Source organism: Stigmatopora argus, chromosome 24, assembly GCF_051989625.1.
Source record: "Stigmatopora argus isolate UIUO_Sarg chromosome 24, RoL_Sarg_1.0, whole genome shotgun sequence".
Classification (NCBI taxonomy): Eukaryota; Metazoa; Chordata; class Actinopteri; order Syngnathiformes; family Syngnathidae; genus Stigmatopora; species Stigmatopora argus.
In genome coordinates, this window is record NC_135410.1 from 2,527,002 (window position 1) to 2,551,299 (window position 24,298).

At 41.0% G+C, this 24,298-nt stretch overlaps 1 protein-coding gene across 2 annotated transcripts in view; it reads right to left on the reverse strand.

Annotated features, from left to right (window-relative positions):
- The window catches only part of gmds (GDP-mannose 4,6-dehydratase), a 159,072-nt gene that overhangs the window by 92,808 nt on the left and 41,966 nt on the right, over positions 1 to 24,298 (reverse strand). For both annotated transcript variants that reach the window (XM_077594608.1, XM_077594609.1), the window contains exons 2-4: positions 15,199 to 15,243; positions 10,074 to 10,161; positions 3,661 to 3,770 (exon numbers count right to left, since the gene is read on the reverse strand). In XM_077594608.1, the coding sequence (XP_077450734.1) occupies positions 3,661 to 3,770; positions 10,074 to 10,161; positions 15,199 to 15,243 (243 nt within the window). The remainder of the gene's footprint in view (positions 1 to 3,660; positions 3,771 to 10,073; positions 10,162 to 15,198; positions 15,244 to 24,298) is intronic.

Genomic DNA, 24,298 nt, shown 5'->3' on the forward strand with positions numbered 1-24,298 from the left:
CAAACGCCTGAACTCGGACAATACTGTAAAATATGCAAATGCCACCTTAGTTTACAAAATCTTCCATCACAAAGCTCCTCCTCCAGAGTGCATTCAGCCAAAGCAACTTCTCTGTCCATGCCGCACATACCTGGAACTCAATATTAATTCATATATGTGAACTCCCGTCTCTGAACCTCTTCGCCAATCATCTTAAAGCCTGGCTGTTAGACGAATCAAATTCTAATCACAACGCTGTATAAAACTGTGTGTGTGTGCGTGTGTGCATGTGTGTGTGTGTGTGTGTGCGTGCATGTGTGCAAGTGTGGGTGTGTATGCGTGCGTGTGTGGGTGTGTGTGCGCGCGTGTGTGCGTGTGTGTGTATGTGTATGTCTAGTATGTGTCATCGTTTATCTTCAACCTACACAAAGGACTAAAGATTTTGGAAATTAGCCCTCGGCTACAATCTTGCATATTACATATATATGTTGATTAACATGAATTTGAATAAGTTCATTAATATGTGCTGTCACTTATTAAATACAGTAATACCATGAGATACCAGCTTAATGCGTTCCGGAACCAAGCTCATATGTCAATTTACTCATATCTCAAATCAATTTTCCAATAGAAAATAACTTAATACAAATTAATCTGTTCCCACTCTCTGAAGAAAAACACCTAAAATAGGATATTACAATGGAAAAACATGTTTTTAATTGTTCAAATTCACCACCTATTCTCACAAAGTAACACATACCTATCTAGTGGTTATGATCTGTACTAAAATGTGACATTATTGTGTTCAGAATTGCATGGAGTTCTTACCTTTGAGACAGGCGGTGGCGGCTAACGGCGGAGGAGAGACTACACTTGTGACACTACGTAACATAACAAACTTTAAATTTAACTTAAATGAACTTCCCTTACTATACACACTTAAAAATGGATGTAACCATGTTCTGCTATAACCGAGGCAAAGGTGTTAGTCGATACTTTTTGCTTCCTGTGCCTCACAACCAAGTGTATCCCCAGTTTGTTTTCTAAAGATATCAAACCAGCGCTTTGAAGGTTTCGATTGGGGTCAAAATATACCCTCCCTCAGCTGCTTGCTTTACTTTCAAGTCCTTGCAGATTTCGCTAACTGTTTCTCCTTTTTCCATATTAAAAGAAGCCCCTCCCTCTCGTCATGAATATCACTGCACAGCTTGAAGAGGACCACCTCGCGGTCGCATCATATGCTCATATGTCAAGTTTGTCTCCAATCTCGGCAAAACTTTACTCGGAATTTTCCTCGTATATCAAATTTCTCCTATGTTGGGACACGTATGTCAAGGTATTACTGTAAATCAAACTCAAATTTTTCGCGAAATTCGAGGGATTACTGTAGTTGGCATGCGCACCTCACAGACTTATTGGTACCTGGGTTGGCGATAGGTTTTGAGTCAGTCAGTACAGGGTAGCCTGCAAGCTATAGTAGCAGGCTTACTTAATTCTTTTCTAAATATTACCGTATTGGCCCGATTATAAGACGATGTTTTTTGCATTGCAATAAGACAAAAAAAGTGGGGGGTCGTCTTATTTTCGGAGTCTAGACATAATGCTCGTAAAATATGGTGTCACAGATTGAAATGTACGGAGATGGAGAGCTAAAAAATATCGCCTAAAAATGCTCTCAGTCAGAGAATGGTCCTCAGAGCGGCCGCTTCCAAGAGCTCGACAGGAGGGTCTGCGCGTACGTGATCAAGAAACGAAAGGACGGGATGCCTATCAGCAGAGCTGTCATTCAGCTCAGAGCCGTAGAAATAGCCATAGAGCTAAACATACCCACCGCTGACTCCAATACAAGCCTCAGCCTGGGCTAAAAGAATGATGCACCGTAACGTACTAACCCTGCGATGCAGAACAAGTCCAGCCCAGCGCGTGCCCTCGGATTTTGTAGAGAAGCTGTTATCTTTTCAGCGCTATGAGATCAACTTGAGGAAAAACCACTCTTACCGACTGGATCAGATTGGCAAAAACCTGTGTTCTTTGACATGCCAACACCTGTACATAAGAAAGGTGAGAAATCTGTTCTTACAAAATCCACTGGAAATGAGAAGAGGCGTGTAACATGTCATGTCATGTTCGCCTGCCTCGCAGACAGAACCAAACTCTCTCCATATGTGATTTTAAAACGCAAGACAGTACCTAAGGAGGCCATGCAGACTGGCATGATTGTACAAGCCCAGGAAAAGGGCGTGACCGGATGATTCGCCTAAAGACGTTTCGCCGACGGACGTTTGACAGACAGACAGGTCACCGAATGGACATTCCGCCGAACGTTCATTCGGCCGTCAGCCGGTCGGCCGAATGAACGTTTCGCCGAAACGGGATTCGCGCGCTCACCCCGCCCCCGGATCGTGTGTACAAGTTTTTCAACCTCGGCCCGCTAGGAAATACTAGTATTTGTGTTTAATTATTAAACGCTGTTTTCGGCTGGATTTGACCGAATTTGAGAGCATTTTGAGCCGTTTGGCGAATGGACGTATATAGACGTTTTTTTGCCTTATCGCGACATCATCGCGACATTTTACCGAGGAATTCACTTCCCTGGGCTCGGTTCTAATGTCCAAAGAGCTCCAGTATTTGTATTTAATCATTAAATGCTGTTTCAGGATGGATTTGACCCGATTGATGTCATTTCACGGCTCGGTTCTGCTACATCTGCCCGCCCAAGAGTGCTTATTCCCGGGCTGACATGCCTGCCCAAGAGTGCTTATTCTCGGGCTGACATGCCCGCCCAAGAGTGCTTATTCCCGGGCTGAAATGCCCGCACAAGAGTGCTTATTCCCGGGCTGCCATTGACGGTAGACTAATAAATTGAGAGTGATGAGCGGCAAAGGGAAATGAATTGATTTTTACTATAATTTTTCACGATCCGGGGGCGGGGCGAGCGCGCGAATCCCGTTTCGGCGAAACCTCCGTTCGGCCGAACGTTCATTCGGCCGACCGGCCGTTCGGCCAAACGTCCATTAGGCGACCTGTCCGTCTGTCAAAGGTCCATCGGCGAAACGTCTTTAGGCGAATCATCAGAGTACCTGAGCAGGGCTGGATGGAAACCGAGCTTGTAGTGGATTGGCTCAAGGTTGTGTGGAGCAGAACGGCTTGGGGGACTCAGAATAAAAGAGGAACATTCTAATTTTGGATGCATTTTATGGACACTTGTCTGATCCAGTAAAAAAAAACAGGTGAAGGCGATGAATGGCGACTTGGTTATTATTCTGGGGGGAATGACAAAACAGATGCAATACCGTAATCCCTCGATTATTGTGGTTAATGTACACCAGACATGAATTTTTTTTTACTTCAGTGCTGAGTTCTAGTAGCAAGCGGGGAACATGGGAGTGGCTTCCGCTTGCGGGTTTCAACATGGATTTTCACATTTTTATGAACTTACAAAAAAAAAAAATATTAAAAAAATAATAATCCCCCCCAAAAAATATGCGATCTGGTGAAGCCGCGAAAGTTTTTTAACAGCCATGTAAACAATACTATAAGTTGCCCCATTTGTTCCAAACAGCTACAGTTTCAAATATTTAATCTACCTACTTACTATTTAATACATAACCCTAACATTATGGATGTACTGTATATGTAAATATTATTCTCTAGAGGGAATAAAAGGTAAAATCATGCTACCTTGACATGACTCTGAGCCCCCAAGTTGTAAATCTCTGTAGGTTTGACTTGGTTAATGATTTTCACTAAACATGTGCTGTCAGTCAGGTCACCATAATGCAGCTTCATATCTGAAAAAGACAATGTAACAAATGAACACCAATGCAATCATACAGTAAGCAACATCGTTCTTAAGGGTTAGACGCGAGCTGGGCAGGGAAGCAGTTTTTTTGTTTTGTTTTTAATAAAAAATGAACTGGTTCACTAAAAATAAAACCATAAATACCAAAAGCTGGGGGGAGTGAGAAAGTAACAAAAAAACAAAGTTACGGTGAAAGTATAAAGGGGTTAAGAGGAGCACGAGGAGAACTGGGCATACGGGAATAGACGTGAGGCAACATGAACAGGAATGAAAAGAATCGAGGTTCTGACAAGGGGCAGACAAAGACCAAGGGTTTAAAAAGACATGGGTTGATGTGACAATCTGAAACATCTGGGTGACATGCGCAGCAGCGTGCAAAAAGGACACCAGGGATGGAAAACAACAGATGAAATCAATGGGTATTCACAAGGACAAGTCACAAAGTAAAACAGCCAAAACTACAAAATCCCGATTAAACCTAACAATCATCATCAGAGGTGCCAACAATTCCGGAATTTCCCTAAACTCTGGAAATCCCCCAAAATTGTCACTTAAATTGTTTTTTAAGCAACCATTTCGGAAAAGTACCAAATTTCCTATTTAAATGCCTCGAAATTCACACCATTGCTATGGCTTCCGCCATCTCGATTCAACTGCACTGTAAACTGGAAGAATTTGATGACACGAGTGCATTTTGAATCATCTGAGTTACAAGTTCTGACGAATGACTTGTCTTGTGCGACTTCAGCGCAGATCGATTTTGCGTGAATCGCATTCACTCCGGAAATGGGACAAGGGTACTCCTGAAATGGGGTCGATGGAGGTTGGCAGCGGGGGTTGCTGGAGCCTATCCCAGCCCACAATGGGCACGTGGCCGGCCAAATTACAGGGCACAAGGAGAGAAACAACCATACACACTCATACATGTGGGCAATTTAGAGTGCTCAACCAACCTAACATGCATGCTTTTGGAATCTGAGAGAAAACTGGAGTAGCCGGAGAAAACCCATCTAAGCCCGAAGAGAACATTTACCATATATACTCGCATATAAGCCGCAATTTAGAGTGCTCAACCAACCTACCATGCATGCTTTTGGGATCTGGGAGAAAACTGGAGTAGCCAGAGAAAACCCATGCAAGCCCGAAGAGAACATTTACCATATTTACTCGCATAGAAGCCGCCCGCGCGTATAAGCTGCAACCTTAAAATTGAAATTAAAATTTTACAATTTCTCGCGTGTAAGCCGCCTCCTGATTCACAATTTTCACCTCGATATTCATGGTTTTAATAGGGAGTGCAAATGTGTTACTTTGAAGGGAAAATCTTGAGAAAAATCATCACAAGTGGTATTTCTGAGATACTGAATGAATCAAAAGCACATTATTAGGGTCAATGTCATAAGGAGGTCCTGTCTTTGTAATGCAAAATGTCAAATTATTCAATTTGGAAAATAAAAAGTCTATCTTGATGAGAACCTGATGCTTTCTAATTAGAGGAATTACAATTTCCTTACCAGAAGTTTAAGATGTTGTGACAGCCATATTGCTTCTAATGTCAAAATATCTCAATTATTTTGGAGGTTCATATTACTCCAATAGTTATCACTTTCGAACAAGAAATAAAACAAAAAAAATCAAAATGGAATTTTGTTTTATTACAAAATCAAGGCTACGCACGTCTGGCCAGTCAGAGCATGTTTAACTAGGTTTAGACGCAGTGGCGGGCCGTCAGGGCCTTCAAGGCCTTCTCTGCTGGCTTAAGAAATATCTGAATCATATTATATTTTGTCCATCAATACTTATTATTCCAAATGGTCTGTTAGCTTCCTTTCATTGCTTTTCCCCCTGGTTGCACTGCTTCCAGATGTGTGTTTTCATATTGAAGCATTTAACCAATCACATTTCAGCCATTATTTGTTGCCAGATCAGATCTGCCTCAAAGCCTTCACAATCAGTTCTTGCGGGCTCTGCTGCATTAAACTAGACTGTTGCTTTTAACCAATCAGATTTCGAGTTGACAACCCCACAATGATTTTTCATAGGCGTTAGCATTTTGCTGGCTGGGATACGTCATTGCTTTCACCAACTATGATTGGCTAGTAGGCGGGCCAAAGCCCGAATGTGGAGGCAGCCAGAGATCGCAAACTCCACCCACAATGGCTGATAGATTTGGTTGCAGATTTGTTCACAAAGCTATTTTCCAGACGGACTTTTCCAGAAAAAAATGGGCATCATTAAGAAAGGGCGGTCAACTCCGAAGCTAGCAAGGCTGTTACAGCCGGGAAAATGGTGTGTGCGCCACTTTCATTGCGCTAACTTAGCTACCCAAGCAAATATATTGTTGTGTTTATTTAAAGCCATTTTCAAGACGGACTATGCCGGAAATATGACAGGACAGGCTCGACTTTCATCATTAGCTTCGATGGCGATAGAAAAGAAGGAAGAAAGAAAGGAGGATGGATATTGTGTACAGTTAAAAAGAATTTTTGGTGAGTATAATATGGCTATTTTCTTAAATAATTTTTCAATTGTGGGCCCGGTTCTGATATCTGAAAAGCTCCAGTGTTTTTTATTTAAGCTCCAGTGTTTGTATTTAATCACTAAATGCTGCTAGGATGTGGATTTTACCCCAGTTTAATTTTTGCCCTTTTGCCATTGACGTCCATCGCTGTCTTTTCCCGAGGAAATCACCCCCTGGCCTGGTTGTAATGTCTCAAAAGCTCCAGTATTTGTATTCAGTCACTAAATGCTGCTAGGAAGTGGATTTTACCTAATTTTAGTGCATTTTTTGTCATTTCAGGTATGGACGTATCGACGTTCATCGCTGTCTTTTTACCGGGGAAATGATACTCCGGGCCCGGTTCTGATGTCTAAAAAGCTCCCGTATTTGTATTGAATCAATAAATGCTGTTTTCGGCTGGATTTTACCCCATTTTTGGGCAATGTTTGCCCGTACGCCATTGACGTTCATCGCTGTCTTTTCCCGGGAAAATCGCCCCCCTGGCCTGGTTTTAATGTCTGAAAAGCTCCAGTATTTGTATTTAATCATGAACTGCTGCTAGGAAGTGGATTTTACCCCATTTTTGTGCATTGATTTATTGATTATTTTTATGTGTCGCAGCTCTAGCTGCAGTAGAGGTTTTATAGCCATGAAATAGTTTTTGAGGGTTGGATTGATACGTTGGAGGCGTTACGAGAAAATGCACCGACCGCCACTGTTTAGACGGCAGCGGCCTCTGTAAGATGGCCGCGCCCCGACCTACCTAAGATGGCGGTGCCCCGAGCGAGCATTGACGGGAAAAGTTTTTTCACATTTTATGCAAGATACGTACGTTTTTTTCTTGAATTTCATTCATAGACGTCAAAATAAATTGCGTTTAGCATTTTATCTGTTTATCTTTTTTCCATTTTGAAATAAATTACTGTATCGGCCGGATTGTCTTGCGTCATGACCAATGTTCCCTCTAATTTTTCGTTGGTCTGGGCAGAAAGAAAACCTCCCTGAGCGCACCGAGTACGTGTGAGCGACATCATCGGTACTCGGATGAGTCGCCTAAAGACGTTTCGCCGACGGACGTTTGACAGACGGGCAGGTCGCCGAATGAACGTTCGGCCGAACAGAGGTTTTGCCGAAACGGGATTCGCGCGCTCGCCCCGCCCCCGGATTGTGTGTGTACAAGTTTTTCAACCTCGGCCCGCGGGCCATATACTGCCCGTTAGGATTTTTAATCCGGCCCACCGCCGGCGTTGTCCAAATTATAGTAAAAATCAATGTTAGTCTACCATCAATGGCAGCCCGGGAATAAGCACTCTTGGGCGGGCATGGCAGCCCGGGAATAAGCACTCTTGGGAGGGCATGGCAGCCCGGGAATAAGCACTCTTGGGCGGGCATGGCAGCCCGGGAATAAGCACTCTTGGGCGGGCATGGCAGCCCAGGAATAAGCACTCTTGAGCGGGCATGGCAGCCCGGGAATAAGCACTCTTGGGCGGGCATGGCAGCCCGGGAATAAGCACTCTTGGGCGGGCAGATGTAGCAGAACCGAACCGTAAAATGACAGCAATCGGGTCAAATCCATCCTAAAACAGCATTTAATGATTAAATACAAATACTGGAGCTCTTTGGACATTAGAACCGAGCCCAGGGAAGTGAATTCCTCGGTAAAATGTCGCGATGATGTCGCGATGGAGGCAAAAAAACGTCCATTCGCCAAACGGCTCAAAATGCTCTCAAATTCGGTCACATCCAGCTGAAAACAGTGTTTAATGATTAAATACAAATACTAGTATTTGTATTTAATCAATAAACTAACAAATACTAGTATTTGTATTTAATCATTAAACGCTGTTTGAACGAACGTTCATTCGGCGACCTGTCCGTCTGTCAAACGTCCGTCGGCAAAACGTCTTTAGGCGAATCATCCGGTAACGACATCATCATTGCTCGCTATGGGCACACCAGTATCACACCTCACAAGCAGGTGCATGTCAATGTTCCCTCTAATTTTTCATGTAAAACATGCTGTAAAACACGAAAAACATAAGAGTGGACAGAGCTTCTGCCACTGGCTGCCGCTTAAACGGCGCCATCATGGGGAAAGGGGTAAAAAAAATATATATATATTTTTTTTACTGCGCGCCATATGATTGCTGCTGCGCAGAGAAGACGAGAGTAGTGCGCAATTGCGCACGCGCGCAGCTTAGAGGGAACATTGGTCATGACGCCACGGCGCCATTGCGTCATGACGTCATCGTGTCATGCCATCGTCAACTTGCAGTTTCGTGCATGTCCTGTTTTTATGCACATAGAAGCCGTACCCTCGATTCGGTCTGGGCTAAAAGAATGATGCATCATAACGTACTAACGCTGCGATGCAGAACAAGTCTAGCCTAACGCGTGCCCTCTTATTTTGTAGAGAAGCTGTTATCTTTCCAGCGCTGTGATCAACTTGAGGAAAAACCACTCTTACCTACTGGATCAGATTGGCAAAAACCTGTGTTTTTTGACATGCCAACACCTGTACACAAGAAAGGTGAGAAATCTGTTCTTACAAAATCCACTGGAAATGAGAAGAGGCGTGTAACATGTTATCATTCGGTCATCACTTTTTTGCCCGACAAAATCGGCTTATATGCGAGTACAGACGCTCCCCTACTTACGAACATACGACTTACGAACAACGGTACATACGAACATGTCTGCAAATTGCGTTTATGTCGAAAAATGTTCGTAAGTTCGATTTTGTATTGCGCGCCTTTTTCCGAGTAGTGCTTCTTTCCGCCGCTAATACCGACGCCTGGCGCTGTGAGCGCTCAGCTCACCCAGCATCCACCTTCCTCTGCCCAGTTCGTTGCAGTGCGTAAATTGCGTAAATTGCGTAAGTTGTGTAAGTTGCGTAAGTTGCGTAAATTGCGTAAGTGCGTGACGTATCTCCAGTGCGCAAAGAACCTTTTTCATTTTTATCATGGAATATCTCGTGCAGCCATTATTCAATATGGTTGGTGAAAAGTCAAAGGCTTCTAGTGAGGGAGGTGCAAGGAAGAGGCAAGCCATTTCATTTGAAATGAGTGGCAATTATAACGAAGCTTGATGCGCGTGAGAGTGGTGAGCGTTGCACGGGCATACAACTTGAATCGTTCGACCGTCAGTACCATTTATAAACAGAAAGATCGAGCAGCAGGACCCAAATCTTGAACGTTGCACAAAGTTTGCAAATCAATTTAATGATGCCATACAGTGCTACCGCATCATTTATGATGAAAAAAAGAAGAAAACTGTGCAATCAGCGTTAGATCGCTTCTTTCGGCCAGTTTCTAATACATAAATCTCTCTCTCTCTCTCTCTATACAGTACTGTACATATTCTCTCCATTTTATTAAATGTTTTTTAGTACAAACCAATGCGTGTTACTTTTACAAGCCTTAAACATACAAATGCACTTATATAAACCTTCAATATACTTATATAGGCCTTAAACATAAATTATAATACAAAATATAGCACTGAATCAACTTACAAACAAATTCAACTTATGAACAATCGCTCGGGAACCTAACTTGTTCGTAAGTAGGGGAGCGTCTGTATAAATATGGTGAACTCCACACAAGGACACACCTGGGATTGAACCCTTAATCTCAGAATTGTGAGGCTGACATGTTAACCACTCGACCACCTGCCCGCCCTATGTGATAACATATTTATTGAATGTAAAGGAGCAAATGATCAAAATGAGTTTACAGTCTCTTTAATTTATTTTGCCTATCTCATGACATCTGCCTTTTTTAGATCACTTACTGCCTTCAGTGTGTGTCTGTGGGTTCTGGTAAAGATGTTCAATGCGTCCAGTGTTGAAGGAACTGGAGCGTCTCAAAATACCATGAACCTGAGGATGTAGAAGATTTTGTCAACATTAGTTCATGTCAAGCTTCTTGTTTGACAGTTCAAAAGACATACCGGGTATATAGCCTGCTATACCCCCAAGCTGTTAGCTGACTTCAAACATTCATTCTTTAATTTTATGAACTGTTTATCTACACAAGGGTTGTGGGTGGTGCTGGAGCCTATTCCAGCTAACTACAGGCACCAGGCGGGGTACACCCTGAACCGCTGGCCAGCCAATCGCACGCCAAAAGGAGACGGACCGCCATTCATGCTCACACTCATACCTAATAGCAATTTAGAGCGTTCAACCAGCCTACCCTGGATGTTTTTAGGATTAGGGAGGAAAACCGTTCTTGAGCATTTGTCAATCGAGCTCCACGGTGCTGGCCAGTAAGTCCAGGGTCCACAACAGGACGTCAGGCCCTCAGGCCACCTTCATGAATTCTGATCCTGATGTTCGGGGAAAGACAATCACACCAGTGGCCCTGTGGAAGTCATTCTGTACGGCATGAGCAGTGCTAAGCCCTGTCCAGCTATTCAAAAATGACCAATATTCTCCTCTATGTTCTGGAGATTGTGGTCGGAGACACGTGAAACATTCTTGCTGCATCACATGTGGATGTGCCTTCCTGTGCAACTTCTGTAGATTTAAGGAATCGCCTAATACTGTCTGTAGAGCTAATTACTCATAAATACCCAAAGGTTATGTAACATAATACAATTCAAAATGATTACCGTATTTACTCGCATATAAGCCGCTTTTGTTGGACAAAAAATGATGACTGAGTCGAGGGTACGGCATATATGCGCAAAAAACACGACATGCAAAAAAATTGCAAAATGGCACCGCTGCGTCACCGCGTGACGTCACAACGCAAGCGAATTCGGCCGATACTTACATTTATTTCAAAATAGAGAAAAGATAAACAGATAAAACCCTAAACAAAATTTATTTTGACATCTATGAATGAAATTCAAGAAAAAAAAATTACGTATCTTGCATAAAACATGAAAAAACTCACGTTCCCGTCACTGCTCGCTCGGGGCACAGCCATCTTACCTGGGTCCCGGGAAGCAATCTTACCTAGCGCACTGACATATAAACCTAGTTAAACGTGCTCTGACTGGCCAGACACGAGTAGCCTTGATTTTGAAATAAAACAAAATTCCAGTTTGATTGTTATAAATTGTTTTCCGTTGTTTTTATTAAAAGGGAGGTTATATCCTTCTTTTTGTTCAGGCACCTAGGCGGACAGCTTGGGGTCCTATAATTGTAGTTTGAGTTGTAGTCTCTAGTAGAGAGCAATGCAAACATTCCCAGCGGAGTTTGATGCAGTGTTCATCAAAATTGACTGTAACGTGTTGTCTCTTTGACAGTCAATGCTCTACATCAGTGGTTCCCAAACTGGGGGGCGCGCCCCCCTAGGGAGGCGTAAAGAGAATTCAAGGGGGGCGTGAAGTCATCTGCTAAAAAAAATGTTTAAATAGATTATAAGAATAATAAAATCAAAGAACAAATATCTGCCATTAAATACATGCAAAATATGATTATAGCAGTCACTCCAACGGTCCAACCCGTTTTCTATTAAGCTAGTTTTTGTTACACGTTTTGAACGCGTCACTGATACTAGTAGGATTTCTGATCTCGTGAGGAAGAAGCAACAACATCCATCTCATTAAATTAGTTCATAAAATTGTGCCTAAGTCTCATGAGTCTTTCCAAATATTATATGTAATGTTTTCAATTTATTTAGATTCTTAAAATTGCCAGTCAATTTTGCCAATTTGCTAAAGTTTTTTTTCGCTCCCTTTCAACCAAATGTGTTTAGTTTACTTAGAAAAAATGTCTCTCTGGAATGTACTATTATTTGTTTGAGTGGCTTTCATTATTAAAATTTAATACAAACAGAGATCTGTTTTCCTGAACAATGCTAAGAAATAAATGCAATAAAATAAAATAAGTTCACATGAGCAAAAGAGGAAGTGGGAGGGGGGACGTGCGGGTCTACTGGAAGCAAGAAGGGGGTGTCAGGTAAGATAGTTTGGGAACCACTGCTCTACATTGTCATTTACTAGGATAAAAGAAGCTGAAGAATCATCTGTGTGCCTTCGTCTCACTCTCTGACCGGAGTATCTGGGTAGATGAGGTGTCCCAGTGCTATCAAAGAACATCGCAATGCTAAGCTAACTTGCTAATATTGATTTTTTTTCGTTGTATTTCTTGTTCGAAAGTGACAACTATTGGAGTGATGTACCGTCTACAGAGGAAGATCATCTAGTGTAAATTTTATTACACATCGACAACCACTGCAGAATCAGGTGTGTGGACATTTTTGAGTTTGCCGTTTCGGCTCAGAGTTTCTGAAAAAATGGACAAATCTTTAAAAATACAGGCACCAGAGCCAGACCTTTTTTTTTGGTTGGAGTAATGTGAACCATGGAAAGAATTGACATATTTTGACGTTAGAAGCAATATGGCTGCCACAACATCTTAAACTTCTGGTAAGAAAATTGTAATTTCTCTAATTAGAAAGCATCATGTTCTCATCAAGATTGACTAGACAGTAACTCAGAAATACCACTTGTGATGATTTTTCTTAAGATTTTCCCTTCAAACACATTTGTACTCCCTATTAAAACTATGAATATGGAGGTGGAAATTGGGAATCAGGGGGCGGCTTATATGCGAGAAATTGTAATAAAAAATTTCAAGGCAATTTTCAGGGTACGGCTTATACGCGCGGGCGGCTTATATGTGAGTAAATACGGTGCCTTTGTGTATACCAAGAAGCTTTTGGCTTATGTTTGCTTGTAAAAACAACCAAAGTTTATTTCACAACCGCAACTTCATAGGTGGGCAGCCCTGCAGTTGAGTGGTTAGCAAGTCAGCCTCATTGCCCTGAGATGAGTGTGAGCATGAACGGTTGTCTGTCTCCTCCTACCCTGCGATCGGCTGGAATGGGCTCCAGCATCCCCCGCGACCCTTGTGAAGATAAAGCGGTTCAAAAAATGAATGAATGAATGAACAAACTTCATAGGTAACATTAGTGCTGCACATTTACTGCAAGATTTTTTTCTTTTATTAAATAAAGGAAAAAAATAGATCTTTGTGAATCATTGTTAAAGCCTCACAAATGAAAACAAGAACTAAAGATCTACAGTTACATAATGTATTGGCCCAAATAAGACAATCCTGATTATACGACGTCCCCCTGTTTTTCAAGGCTCAAGTTTGAAAAAAGGCTTTTTGAGCACCAAATTCAATTTTTACACAGAAAATAATTACAGTACATCTGAGACAAAAATGATTATAACAATATATTCGAGAGACAAACTACATTGTCTCATTCAAATCATGCAATAACTGTCATCTTAATTTCTGAACATTTAAATATGGTATATGTATAATGAATCCCTTCTAGTTTGTGAAATGTAACTTAATCAATCTATTGCGATAAAAAAACAACACAAAATAGTAATACAGTGGTACCTCGTCATACGACCGCTCGTGATACAATATTCTCGTCTTACGACGGAAATTTCGATCGAATAATTAGCCCGTGATGCGGTCAAAATTTCGTGATGCGACCAAGCCAGGTGGCCATGGCACTGTCTTTTTTGCATCTCTTTCGTGTATAACAATATCTACGAGCACCGAATGAGTTCTTCAGACGAGTTGCGACCAGGAAACGCACAACGCGATCTTTATGAGCAGCGGAGCGATCGCTAAAATGTACTACAAGACTATTTCTCGTTGGCAAGTGGTCGTGGGTTATCCTATTGTGAGGACATTTGTGTGAATCATTTTCGGAATATTTTGAAGGGAATACATAGTACAACAGCAAACAGCCCATCGATAGCGAACGTGAGGGTGGAGGTGTGGCAAACCGCCAACCCGGAAAACGAAGGTAACAAAAGATTACAACAAAATTAGAATCCAGTTTTGTGTAAAGTTACATTAAACGTATGTTTGAGTGTCTGTATATATTAATCCAAGTTAATTTAAATTTGTTTGTTCCGTTTACGATTGCGTTGTGAAAAAAAAAACGAAACACCCCCGCCCCCTCTGTGCGTCTCTGTCTCCGTTCGGCGAAATCCGCCCAATTTTAGTTAGATTAAACACATTTTATTACTATTAAACCACTAGTTATGTGATATTTTGTTAATAGATGGGGAATTAAAAGAAATAAAACATTTTTTTCCAATCCAATATCCTGTGTTTGGTGTTTTTTCAGAGGGTTGGAACGAATTAATTTGTTTTCCATTCATTTCAATGGGAAACGTCCGCTCGAGTTACGAGAATCTCGTCATACGATCTCAGTCTCGGAACGGATTACGATCGTATGTCGAGGTACTACTGTAATGGCATTAACCATCAACGTGTTCAGCATTCACTTCAAAGATATCTGGCACCAACGAGCGCGTTGAATGGGTAAAATGTCTAGACCCCGAATTTAAGATAACCAACACTTTTTCAGTCATATTTCAGTCATAGTGCAATGCAAAAATCACTGTCTTATATTTGGGCCAATAAGGTAGACCTAAAGGATTATTGACTGGGTTATCATGTCACATCCAGCATTTGTCTGTCACTTACTGACCGCATAAGAAAAATTTACCACCGTAAAATAGCCACTCTCCCAGGTTGTATCTTGCATTACGAAGAGAGAAGACAAATATTATGAGTGACTACAGTAATCCCTTGATTATCGCGGTTAATGTAGACCAGACATGGCCGCGATAAACAAAAAAACGCGAAGTAGGGTCACCGCTATTGTTTTTTACTTCAGTGCTGAGTCCTAGAAGCAAGCGGAGGACAGGGGAGTGGCTTCCCCTTGCGAGTTTCAGCGTGCATTTTCACATTATGAACTTCCCCCAAAAAATTTAATTAACAAAAAAAACTTTCCCCCATAAAAAAAAAACAATGTAGTGAAGCCGCGATATTCGAGGGTTTACTGTAATATGTAAAACAAAAAGAAGGAAATGAACTTTGTAAATGGAACAAAAACAACTAACAAAGCCTAGCTTGTTCTCTTACCTCATATCCTTTGGAGAGCAGAAACTCTGCCAGGTATGACCCATCCTATAAAAAAAATTAAAAAAATGTCATTCATCTACTTACTGCCCATTGTTTACAATATAATTAAGTACAGTTGTGGTCAAAAGTTTACATACACTTGTGAAGAACATAATGTCATGGTTCCCTTGAGTTTCCAGGTTTTTCTACAACTCTGATTTTTCTCTGATAGAGTGATTGGAACAGATACTTCTTTGTCACAAAAACATTCATGAAGTTTGGTTCTTTTATGACTTTATTATGGGTGAACAGAAAAAAGTGATCAAATCTGCTGGGTCAAAAATATACATACAGCAGCGCTAATATTTGGTAACATGTCCCTTGGCCATTTTCACTTCAATTAGGTGCTTTTGGTAGCCACCCACAAGCTTCTGGCAAGCTTCTGGTTGAATCTTTGACCACTCCTCTTGACAGAATTGGTGCAGTTCAGTTAAATTTGATGGCTTTCTGACATGTACTTGTTTCTTCAGCATTGTCCACAAGTTCTCAAAGGGGTTTAAGTCAGGACTTTGGGAAGGCCATTCGAAAACCTTAATTCTAGCCTGATTTAGCCATTCCATTACCACTTTTGATGTGCGTTTGGGGTCATTGTCCTGTTGGAACACCCAACTGCGCCCAAGTTCCAATCTTCGGGCTGATGACTTTAGGTTATCTTGAAGAATTTGAAGGTAATCCTCCTTCTTCATTATCCCATTTACTCTCTGTAAAGCACCAGTTCTATTGGCAGCAAAACAGCCCCACAGCATAATACTACCACCACCGTGCTTGACGGTAGGCATGGTGTACTTGGGGTTAAAGGCCTCACCTTTTCTCCTCTAAACATATTGTTGGGCATTGTGGCCAAACAGCTCGATTTTTGTTTCGTCTGACCACAAAACTTTCCTCCAGGAGGTCTAATCTTTGTCCATGTGATCAGCAGCAAACTTCACTCGAGCCTTAAGGTGCCGCTTTTGGAGCAAGGGCTTCCTTCTTGCACGGCAGCCTCTCAGTCCATGGAGATGCAAAACACGCTTGACTGTGGACACTGACACCTGTGTTCCAGCAGTTTCTAATTCTTGGCAGATCTGCTTTTTGGTGATTCTCGGTTGGATCTTCACCCTCCTGACCGATTTTCTCTCAGCAGTAGGTGATAGCTTGCGTTTTATTCCTGATCGTGGCAGTGACAAAACAGTGCCATGCACTTTATACTTACAAACATTTTTTGCACTGTTGCTCTTGGGACCTGCAGCTGCTTTGAAATGGCTCCAAGTGACTTTCCTGACTTGTTCAAGTCAAGGATCCGCTTTTTCAGATCCATGCTGAGCTCCTTTGACTTTCCCATTGTAGCGTTTGTGGGCGTTTTCATCCAATGAGCCCTATTTAAATGGCCTCAGAGAAGTCACGAGCTGCAGTCACTCAATCACTCACAAGAAGTTAAGAGGCCATGCTATCAAGCTCATTTAACTGACACAACTTTCTAAGTCACCAAAATTGCTAATTGGTGTTGCTGTATGTATATTTTTGACCCAGCAGATTTGATCACTATTTTTTTGTTCACCCATAATAAAGTCATAAAAGAACCAAACTTCATGCATGTTTTTGTGACAAAGAAGTATTTGTTCCAAACACTCTATCAGAGAAAAATCTGAGTTGTAGAAATAACTGGAAACTCAAGAGAGCCATGACATTATGTTCTTCTCAAGTGTATGTAAACTTTTGACCACAACTGTAATTATATCGACTGTAATTATCAGACAATAAGTCACAATAAGTAGCGTGCCGGCAAGAAATAAAACCGGTCACTCAAGCGGCCAGGGCCATACAAAAATGTAATTTAGTGCACAGACAAAACGCAGTGACCGATTGGGCGCATCGACCATTTAGGAGAAAATTTTAGACTTTTAAGACCGCCCTATAGGTGTTAAAATACGGTAAGTTCAATAGTAAAGCAACGCATATTCTTCATTGCGAGCAAATATATAATAATGTGAAACTAATAATCCTGACACATATCAATAAGTAATATGTTCTCATACATTTACTTCAGTCTTAGTACTGTAAATGATCATCTTTGCACTATGCTACCATTTCATGTTTGCTCTAAAACGCCATGGCTACCTCTATCGCATCCTGCTAACGGCAATAGTCACTTTTCCTACATCATTTCACTTTCATTGTATATAATTTTGTTTGTCTATTTATGTGTGCAATTTATCGGGATGTTTTGAATCTTGCTTTACTTCTATGATGACAATTAAGGGATTCAATTGAATTCAGTGCAGCACATACATTTTTCCCCTCTTGATGGTCTGTTCTATGGCTGGTTCAAATAATACTCAGGTGCGACTTATAGTCCGAAAAATACAGTACATTAGGCAGAGTCAGTTAAATGATTGGCAGATCCTTTACACAGGCATGAGCTGCAGCACTTGCAATATCGATTTAGGAACAGAGACTAATTTCTAAAGTTGGGAAGCCTCAGCGCCACTGTGTTATCATATCTTTGAGACAGAATGGCTCCCGGAGGAAAGTCCCTTTCAGTTACTCAAAGCAGATGCAAATCGGATGGATAGGGCTTAGGCCTTTACCTCAGCCTGAGCAAGAACTTGAACATCAGCAGTGTTTTTGATGAGATGGTTTACAGTACCCATGAAATACTCCAGAAGTGGCTATGCTGCATCTGCATCACCACTATGAAAACGTCTTAGGCCAAATTTTACCGGTTACGAATTTTTCTGCGATCAGAAAGAGGAAATCATGATTCCGAGCGATTGTTCATAAGTTGAATTTGTTTGTAAGTTGATTCAGTGCTATATTTTGTATTATAATTTATGTTTAAGGCCGATATAAGTATATTGAAGGTTTATATAAGTGCATTTGTATGTTTAAGGCTTGTATAAGTAACACGCATTGGTTTGTACTGAAAAAAAAACATTTAATAAAATGGAGAGAATATGTACAGTACTGTATAGAGAGAGAGAGAGATTTATGTATTAGAAACTGGCCAAAAGAAGCGACCTAATGACGATTGCACAGTTTTCTTCTTTTTTTCATCATAAATGACGCGGTAGCACTGTATGGCATCATTCAATTGATTTGCAAACTTTGTGCAACGTTCAATATTTGGGTCCTGCTGCTCGATCTTTCTGTTTATAAATGGTACTGACGGTCGAACGATTCAATGCCCGTGAAACGCTCACCACTCTCACGCGCATCAAGCTTCGTTATTATTGCCACTCGTTTCAAAGGAAATGGCTTGCCTCTTCCTTGCAACTCCCTCAATAGAAGCCTTTAGCTTTTTACCAACCATATTCAATATTGGATGCATGAGATATTTAATGATACAAATGAAAAAGGTTCTTTGCACACTGGAGATACATTCACGCACTTCTGCATTGCAACGAAGAAGAAGGTAGATGCTGGGTGAGCTGAGCTCTCACAGCGCCAGGCGTCGTTATTAGCGGCGGAAAGAAGTACTACTCCGAAAAAGGCGCGAAACACAAAATTGGACTTGCGAACATTTTTGGACTTAAACGCAATTTGCAGACATGTTCGTATGTACCGTTGTTCGTAAGTTGAATGTTCGTAAGTAGGGGAGCGTCTGTACACGCTAATTCAGGGGCAATCTCGCGACGTGAGCTCCACAAAAACATGAATGTGGCATGTCCCACCATGACTAACCTTGTGAATAAACGATGGATAATGCAACCTTTGTTTCTCACTGTTTTATCATTAAACAAATAATTACATTGAAATTGTCGCAAGTTTTTGTTTTTTTCTGTATGAGGACTTTATAAACTCATGAAAATTGTAAAGAAATATCTTATATATTGATGAAAATGGAAATTATAGACAGATACCGCTAACCTCGTTGAGAACAGTGCTTTAGTTTTTATTAGTGCTGAACTTTTTTTATCTCAACTTTTTTTCCAGCACAGGGGAACTGTGTCAATCTCATCCGGTCGAGCCTGTGGGCATCCGGAAAAATTGACTTCATCGTAGACACTTTGTTGGCAGTGAAATTTGTCAGATTGCTTAGTATGCAAACAAATCGGGTATAAATGTGCTTCAAGGGTCCAGATTAGGCAGAGGTAACTATGATTGACAGAGATCAAGTCATTGTACTAAAAAAAATTCCCCAAAAAGGCCATTATGGAAAAGTTCTTAGTAACTTGGTAAAAAATACTAAGTAAAGATTTTTTTAAGTAAGAAAATTGTAAGACCTTGGAAAAAAAATGTTGTTTAAACGATAATATTGTTAATGACAAAGTATTGAATTAAAAAAGCATATTTTATGAAAAATAAGACGTATTTCATAAAATTACCTTATATTAACATTTAAGGGCCATATTATATATTTGTCAGCTAGTTATCAAAAATGTATTTTTTAAAGTGTTCTTAATTATTTAATTATGACTTTTTTGGCATTCCATATAGGCCATACAAGTTGGCTATGGAAAAAAAATACAATTGGACTATTCACACTGCTTGAAAAAACATTAGTACATGTTGCATTTGAGGAGAGAAATCGGGCTTGACCTGCTGTGTAAAGGCAGCCTTCGTTGCTGGAATGAGTGGGACCCACAAATCCTCCACCAGAGGAAAGCAATGTTTCACACGGTACTCGGACGTTTCACCGAAACGGGATTCGCACGCTCGCCCCGCCCCTGGATCGTGTGTGTACATGTTTTTCAACCTCGGCCCGCGGGCCATATACGGCCCGTTACAGATAACATTCAGTTAGGAATAACAAGGGCATTTATTCACGGCCAAACACACGCAGAACAGTACGTGACAGAAGAAATAGAGAAAGGAAAGTAATGAAATTGTAAATCCAGAAATACTACTCCAGAAAATTTACACCAGCATAGAAAACGTTGAGATTAATCTTTCAATTAAGGTTCTCAGCAAATCATTTTGAATATATATTTCATAAAATAATGGGAAATTATTTAAGATTAAAATATTGTTCTTATTGGCACACATCATATCTATCATATTCATTAATACTTTTACTGCTGTTTTTTTATCCAATACACGTGTAGCCACCGTCAATAGAACATATATATATCATTTTGAATATATATTTCCTAAAATAATGGGAAATTATTTAAAATTAAAATATTGTTCTTATTGGCACACATCACTACTACTTTAAACTCAAGGATAAAATAAAAAATATAAAACATTGGCAGCACATTGCAGTAGGTACTTGTATTTAGAAATATGTCCAGCGGGGGCCAGTACATTTTGAGCGAGGCTCGGTGTTAGGTTTATCATTATTATAGATGTGTATCAATATTATTATATGTACTTGCAACGAAGAGTTATTGACATTACTACAAAGGGCATTTTAATGCATCTCTTGCAAAAGTAAGGACTGTGGTTCGCATCAAGAGGACTGAGAATGGCCTTGGGCAGGATGGGTTCACAACAAGAACTGTGGACAGTTTTCGGCTTGGGCAGGATGAGTCCACAAAAAGCGCCCTTGAGAACTGTGGACTGTTTTGGCTTCGCAGGACGGGTCCACAACAGGCGCTCTTGGGAAGATTCGACAGACCTACAATTGTTTTGATGACTGTGATAAATTGTTATGAGACTCTAAAGATGTTTAGACTTCTGTGGGGCATGGCGTTAAAATCTTATGAATAAATTAGTGAGAGAGACCTTGAGTTGTTAGAATTATCCTGACGGGAGTCGCGGATGGATGTATTCTCTTCTTGCAAGAATTAAACAAAGATGTGACTTCAGATGCCTCTTTTATTGTTAATTTGGAAATACCTAAGGATTATTCCAACATTTTGGTCCTTCGAGCCTGTGGTCAAGATACCGAAGCAGAATCCAGGACGCTTACGTTCGATATCTGGGAAAAAGACCGTGGCCACGGCAACTAAATTCCCTTTGCGGGCAGATTACTCGAAGGAGCGCCCCTGGATTCTCGACGGTTGACGACTAATCCTACTGAAAGAGACATCTGAGGACATCTCTGGAAAGTCCACATGAATGACTGCATTTGTTGACGGTTGCCAAATGCACGAAGGGGCATAGCATGTGTAGGTCCATTTTGAGAAATGAGACAATAAAACCCTGGGCATACTAGTCTCTACCAGGTGAAGAGACAGAGCATGAGTCTATAAAACTTAGGGCAGTTCGGGGTGTCCTGTACTGGGGTCCGGAAAAGTACAAATATAACTCCGACGGTATATCAGGCTAGGGTATACATTTGTGTTATGTGTGTTACGTTGTGTTAGGGCAGTTCGGGGTGTCCTGTACTGTGAAAAGTACAAATATAACTCCGACGTTACATCAGGCTAGGGTATACATTTGTGATACGTGTGTAGTTCCGATAATAAAAGGCGGAAAAGAAAGTTAACTAACTGATAACTGAAAAGTACAAATATAACTCCGACGGTATATCAGGCTAGGGGATACATTTGTGTTACGTGTGTAGTTCCGATAATAAAAGGCGGAAAAGAAAGTTAACTAACTGATAACTGAAAAGTACAAATATAACTCCGACGGTATATCAGGCTAGGGTATACATTTGTGTTACGTGTGTTACGTGTGTAGTTCCGATAATAAAAGGCGGAAAAGAAAGTTAACTAACTGATAACTGAAAAGTACAAATATAACTCTGACGGTATATCAGGCTAGGGTATACATTTGTGTTACGTGTGTTACGTGTGTAGTTCCGATAATAAAAGGCGGAAAAGAAAGTTAACTAACTGATAACTGAGTGCACGCGAACTCCCTTCAAAATGGGCAGCTCGAATAACAAAGCGGCTAGGGATGACGATCCGAAACAGCGTCTGCCGTGTAAAGATTGGAAGCTTGTTGAAAATCAAAGCGCTACAAGGGTTAAACACCTTAATTTATGGATAAACAAATATGGGTTTGCTGGCCAGCTTAAATATGCATGAAATATTAAAACCTGCAGGATAACATATGCACTAAGCATAGAGATAATCTATATCTATATATAATATGTGAATGGAGATACAAGCGAGACGGCTTGTTCCACAGAAAGAAGGGTGATAAAACGGGTCCGTTGTGTAAAAAAATAAAAATAAAAAATAGCGCGGCCTCCTCGGCTGACGGGGAAAATATTTAACGAGATACGTGGCGAGAGAATAGGAATGTTAGCCAAGAGATTGGGAAAAAACAAATAAGGAGGTTAAACAGAAATCGGGTTTTCAAAAATGCTATGTGCTGGGTTTGTGGAAAATTTGGGCATATATCGCGTGATTGCCTGGACAAGAGGGTCTCTAAAAACAAGCCATGCCTGCTCAAAATGATTTAAATGAGGATTTTGAACATGAGGATAATGAGCTAAATTTAATGGAAACACTGGCATTTGATTTGGTTAAACCAGAGATCACATTTTTTGTGAATGGAATTCAATTGGAATTTTTATGTGATGCTGAAACTTGTAAAACGGCAATTAAAATGGTTATCTCCAAGTGCTAGACCAGGGGTGGCCAACTCCAGTCCTCGAGAGCCAGAATCCGGTCTGTTTTCCATATCTCCCTCCACCAACACACCTGAATCAAATAATCAACTCATCAGTAAGCTGTCCAGAAACTTGATACCAATCCCGATGATTTGATTCAGGTGTGTTGGTGGAGGGAGATATGGAAAACAGACCGGATAACGGCTCTCGAGGACCGGACTTGGCCACCCCTGTGCTAGACGTACTTTGTTAATAGTACCTAAATGTACTGTCAATTTAATGGAATGAAATGGCTTATTGCGGCTTATCCTGGTTTTGATCCCGTCCGCTAGCGGGAATATTTTGGTTAACAGTCGAAAAGAAATACAAGACGGCCAATTAAATGTTTAGCGGGGTTGCCAAACCTGCGTTTTTGTCATACTCTAAACTTGCCAAATAAATCGTCGACTGCGGGGGAAGCGTGGCCGGATGTTAGAATTAATATGCATGAGATATTGATACTGCAGGATAAAATACATGCTAAGCATGGGGGAAACCTTAACAAAATGGAACAGGAGGGATATAATGATACCTATTATTGGTTTATGATGGCAAGGAAACGGAGTAATGGATGGGTTAAATCAGTTGATAACGGTGGGACTGGAAACACAGAGGCTGTGTTATTCCACAGAAAAGAGGACGAGGAGACTGGCCCGGTGGGGAAGAAGTGTGTTGTTGTTGTTGTTAAAAAGGAGGGCCCCCTCCGACAAATATGAACTGATTGATTGGCATGCTGTTAGAGGTGATTGGAATCCAAAAGCTGATGGTGGCCCGTTGTGTCATGACGGTCGTGATTTAAATTTGAGAGTGCATGAACTGATTGATCGGGTTACGGGGAAGTTTAAAACAAAAGCTAATTATACCGTGATCAGCAGAGCTAAGCAGAGGGATGGTGAGCCTTTTTCAGAATATCAAATCAGGATGACGGCTTGTTTTAAGGCCAACAGCGGCATCGCTGAAGACCACGCGGTGGGCAGCCTTTATCAGGAGCAGTTAAAAAATGTGTTGCATGCTCATTCAAATTATACGCTTAGGGAATGGATTGAACATGAGGATGTTGAACTAATTTTAAACCAGAGATCACATTCTTTGGGAATGAATTCAATTGGAATTTTTTGTGTGATGCTGAAAAGTTGTAAAATGGCAATTAAAATGGTTATTTCAAAGTCCTAGGCATACTTTGTTGATAGTAACTAAATGTACTGTCAATGTACTGGAATGAAATGGCTTATTGTGGCTTATCCTGGTTTCGTTCCCGTCTGCTAGCGGGAATATTTTGGTTAACAGAAATACAAAACAGCCAATTAAATGTTTAGCGGGGTTGCCAAAACTGCGTTTTGGTCATACTCTAAACTTGCCGAATAATGCTTTGATTGCGGGGGGAGCGCTCTGTTTTGGTGCGGCTGATTTGACGGTGTTAGACATTATAATACAGTATAGTATGCGCGCGGACCGCACAAGCGACTAAAATTTTTGGGGGACCCCTTCCGTGGAGAATATTACAATAATTGGCCTTGGGGGTGCTTAAGCAAACTTGAGGGCAGAAATGGGTTTTTGCTATGATATAGTTATGCTTGCAGCATATTGTGATTA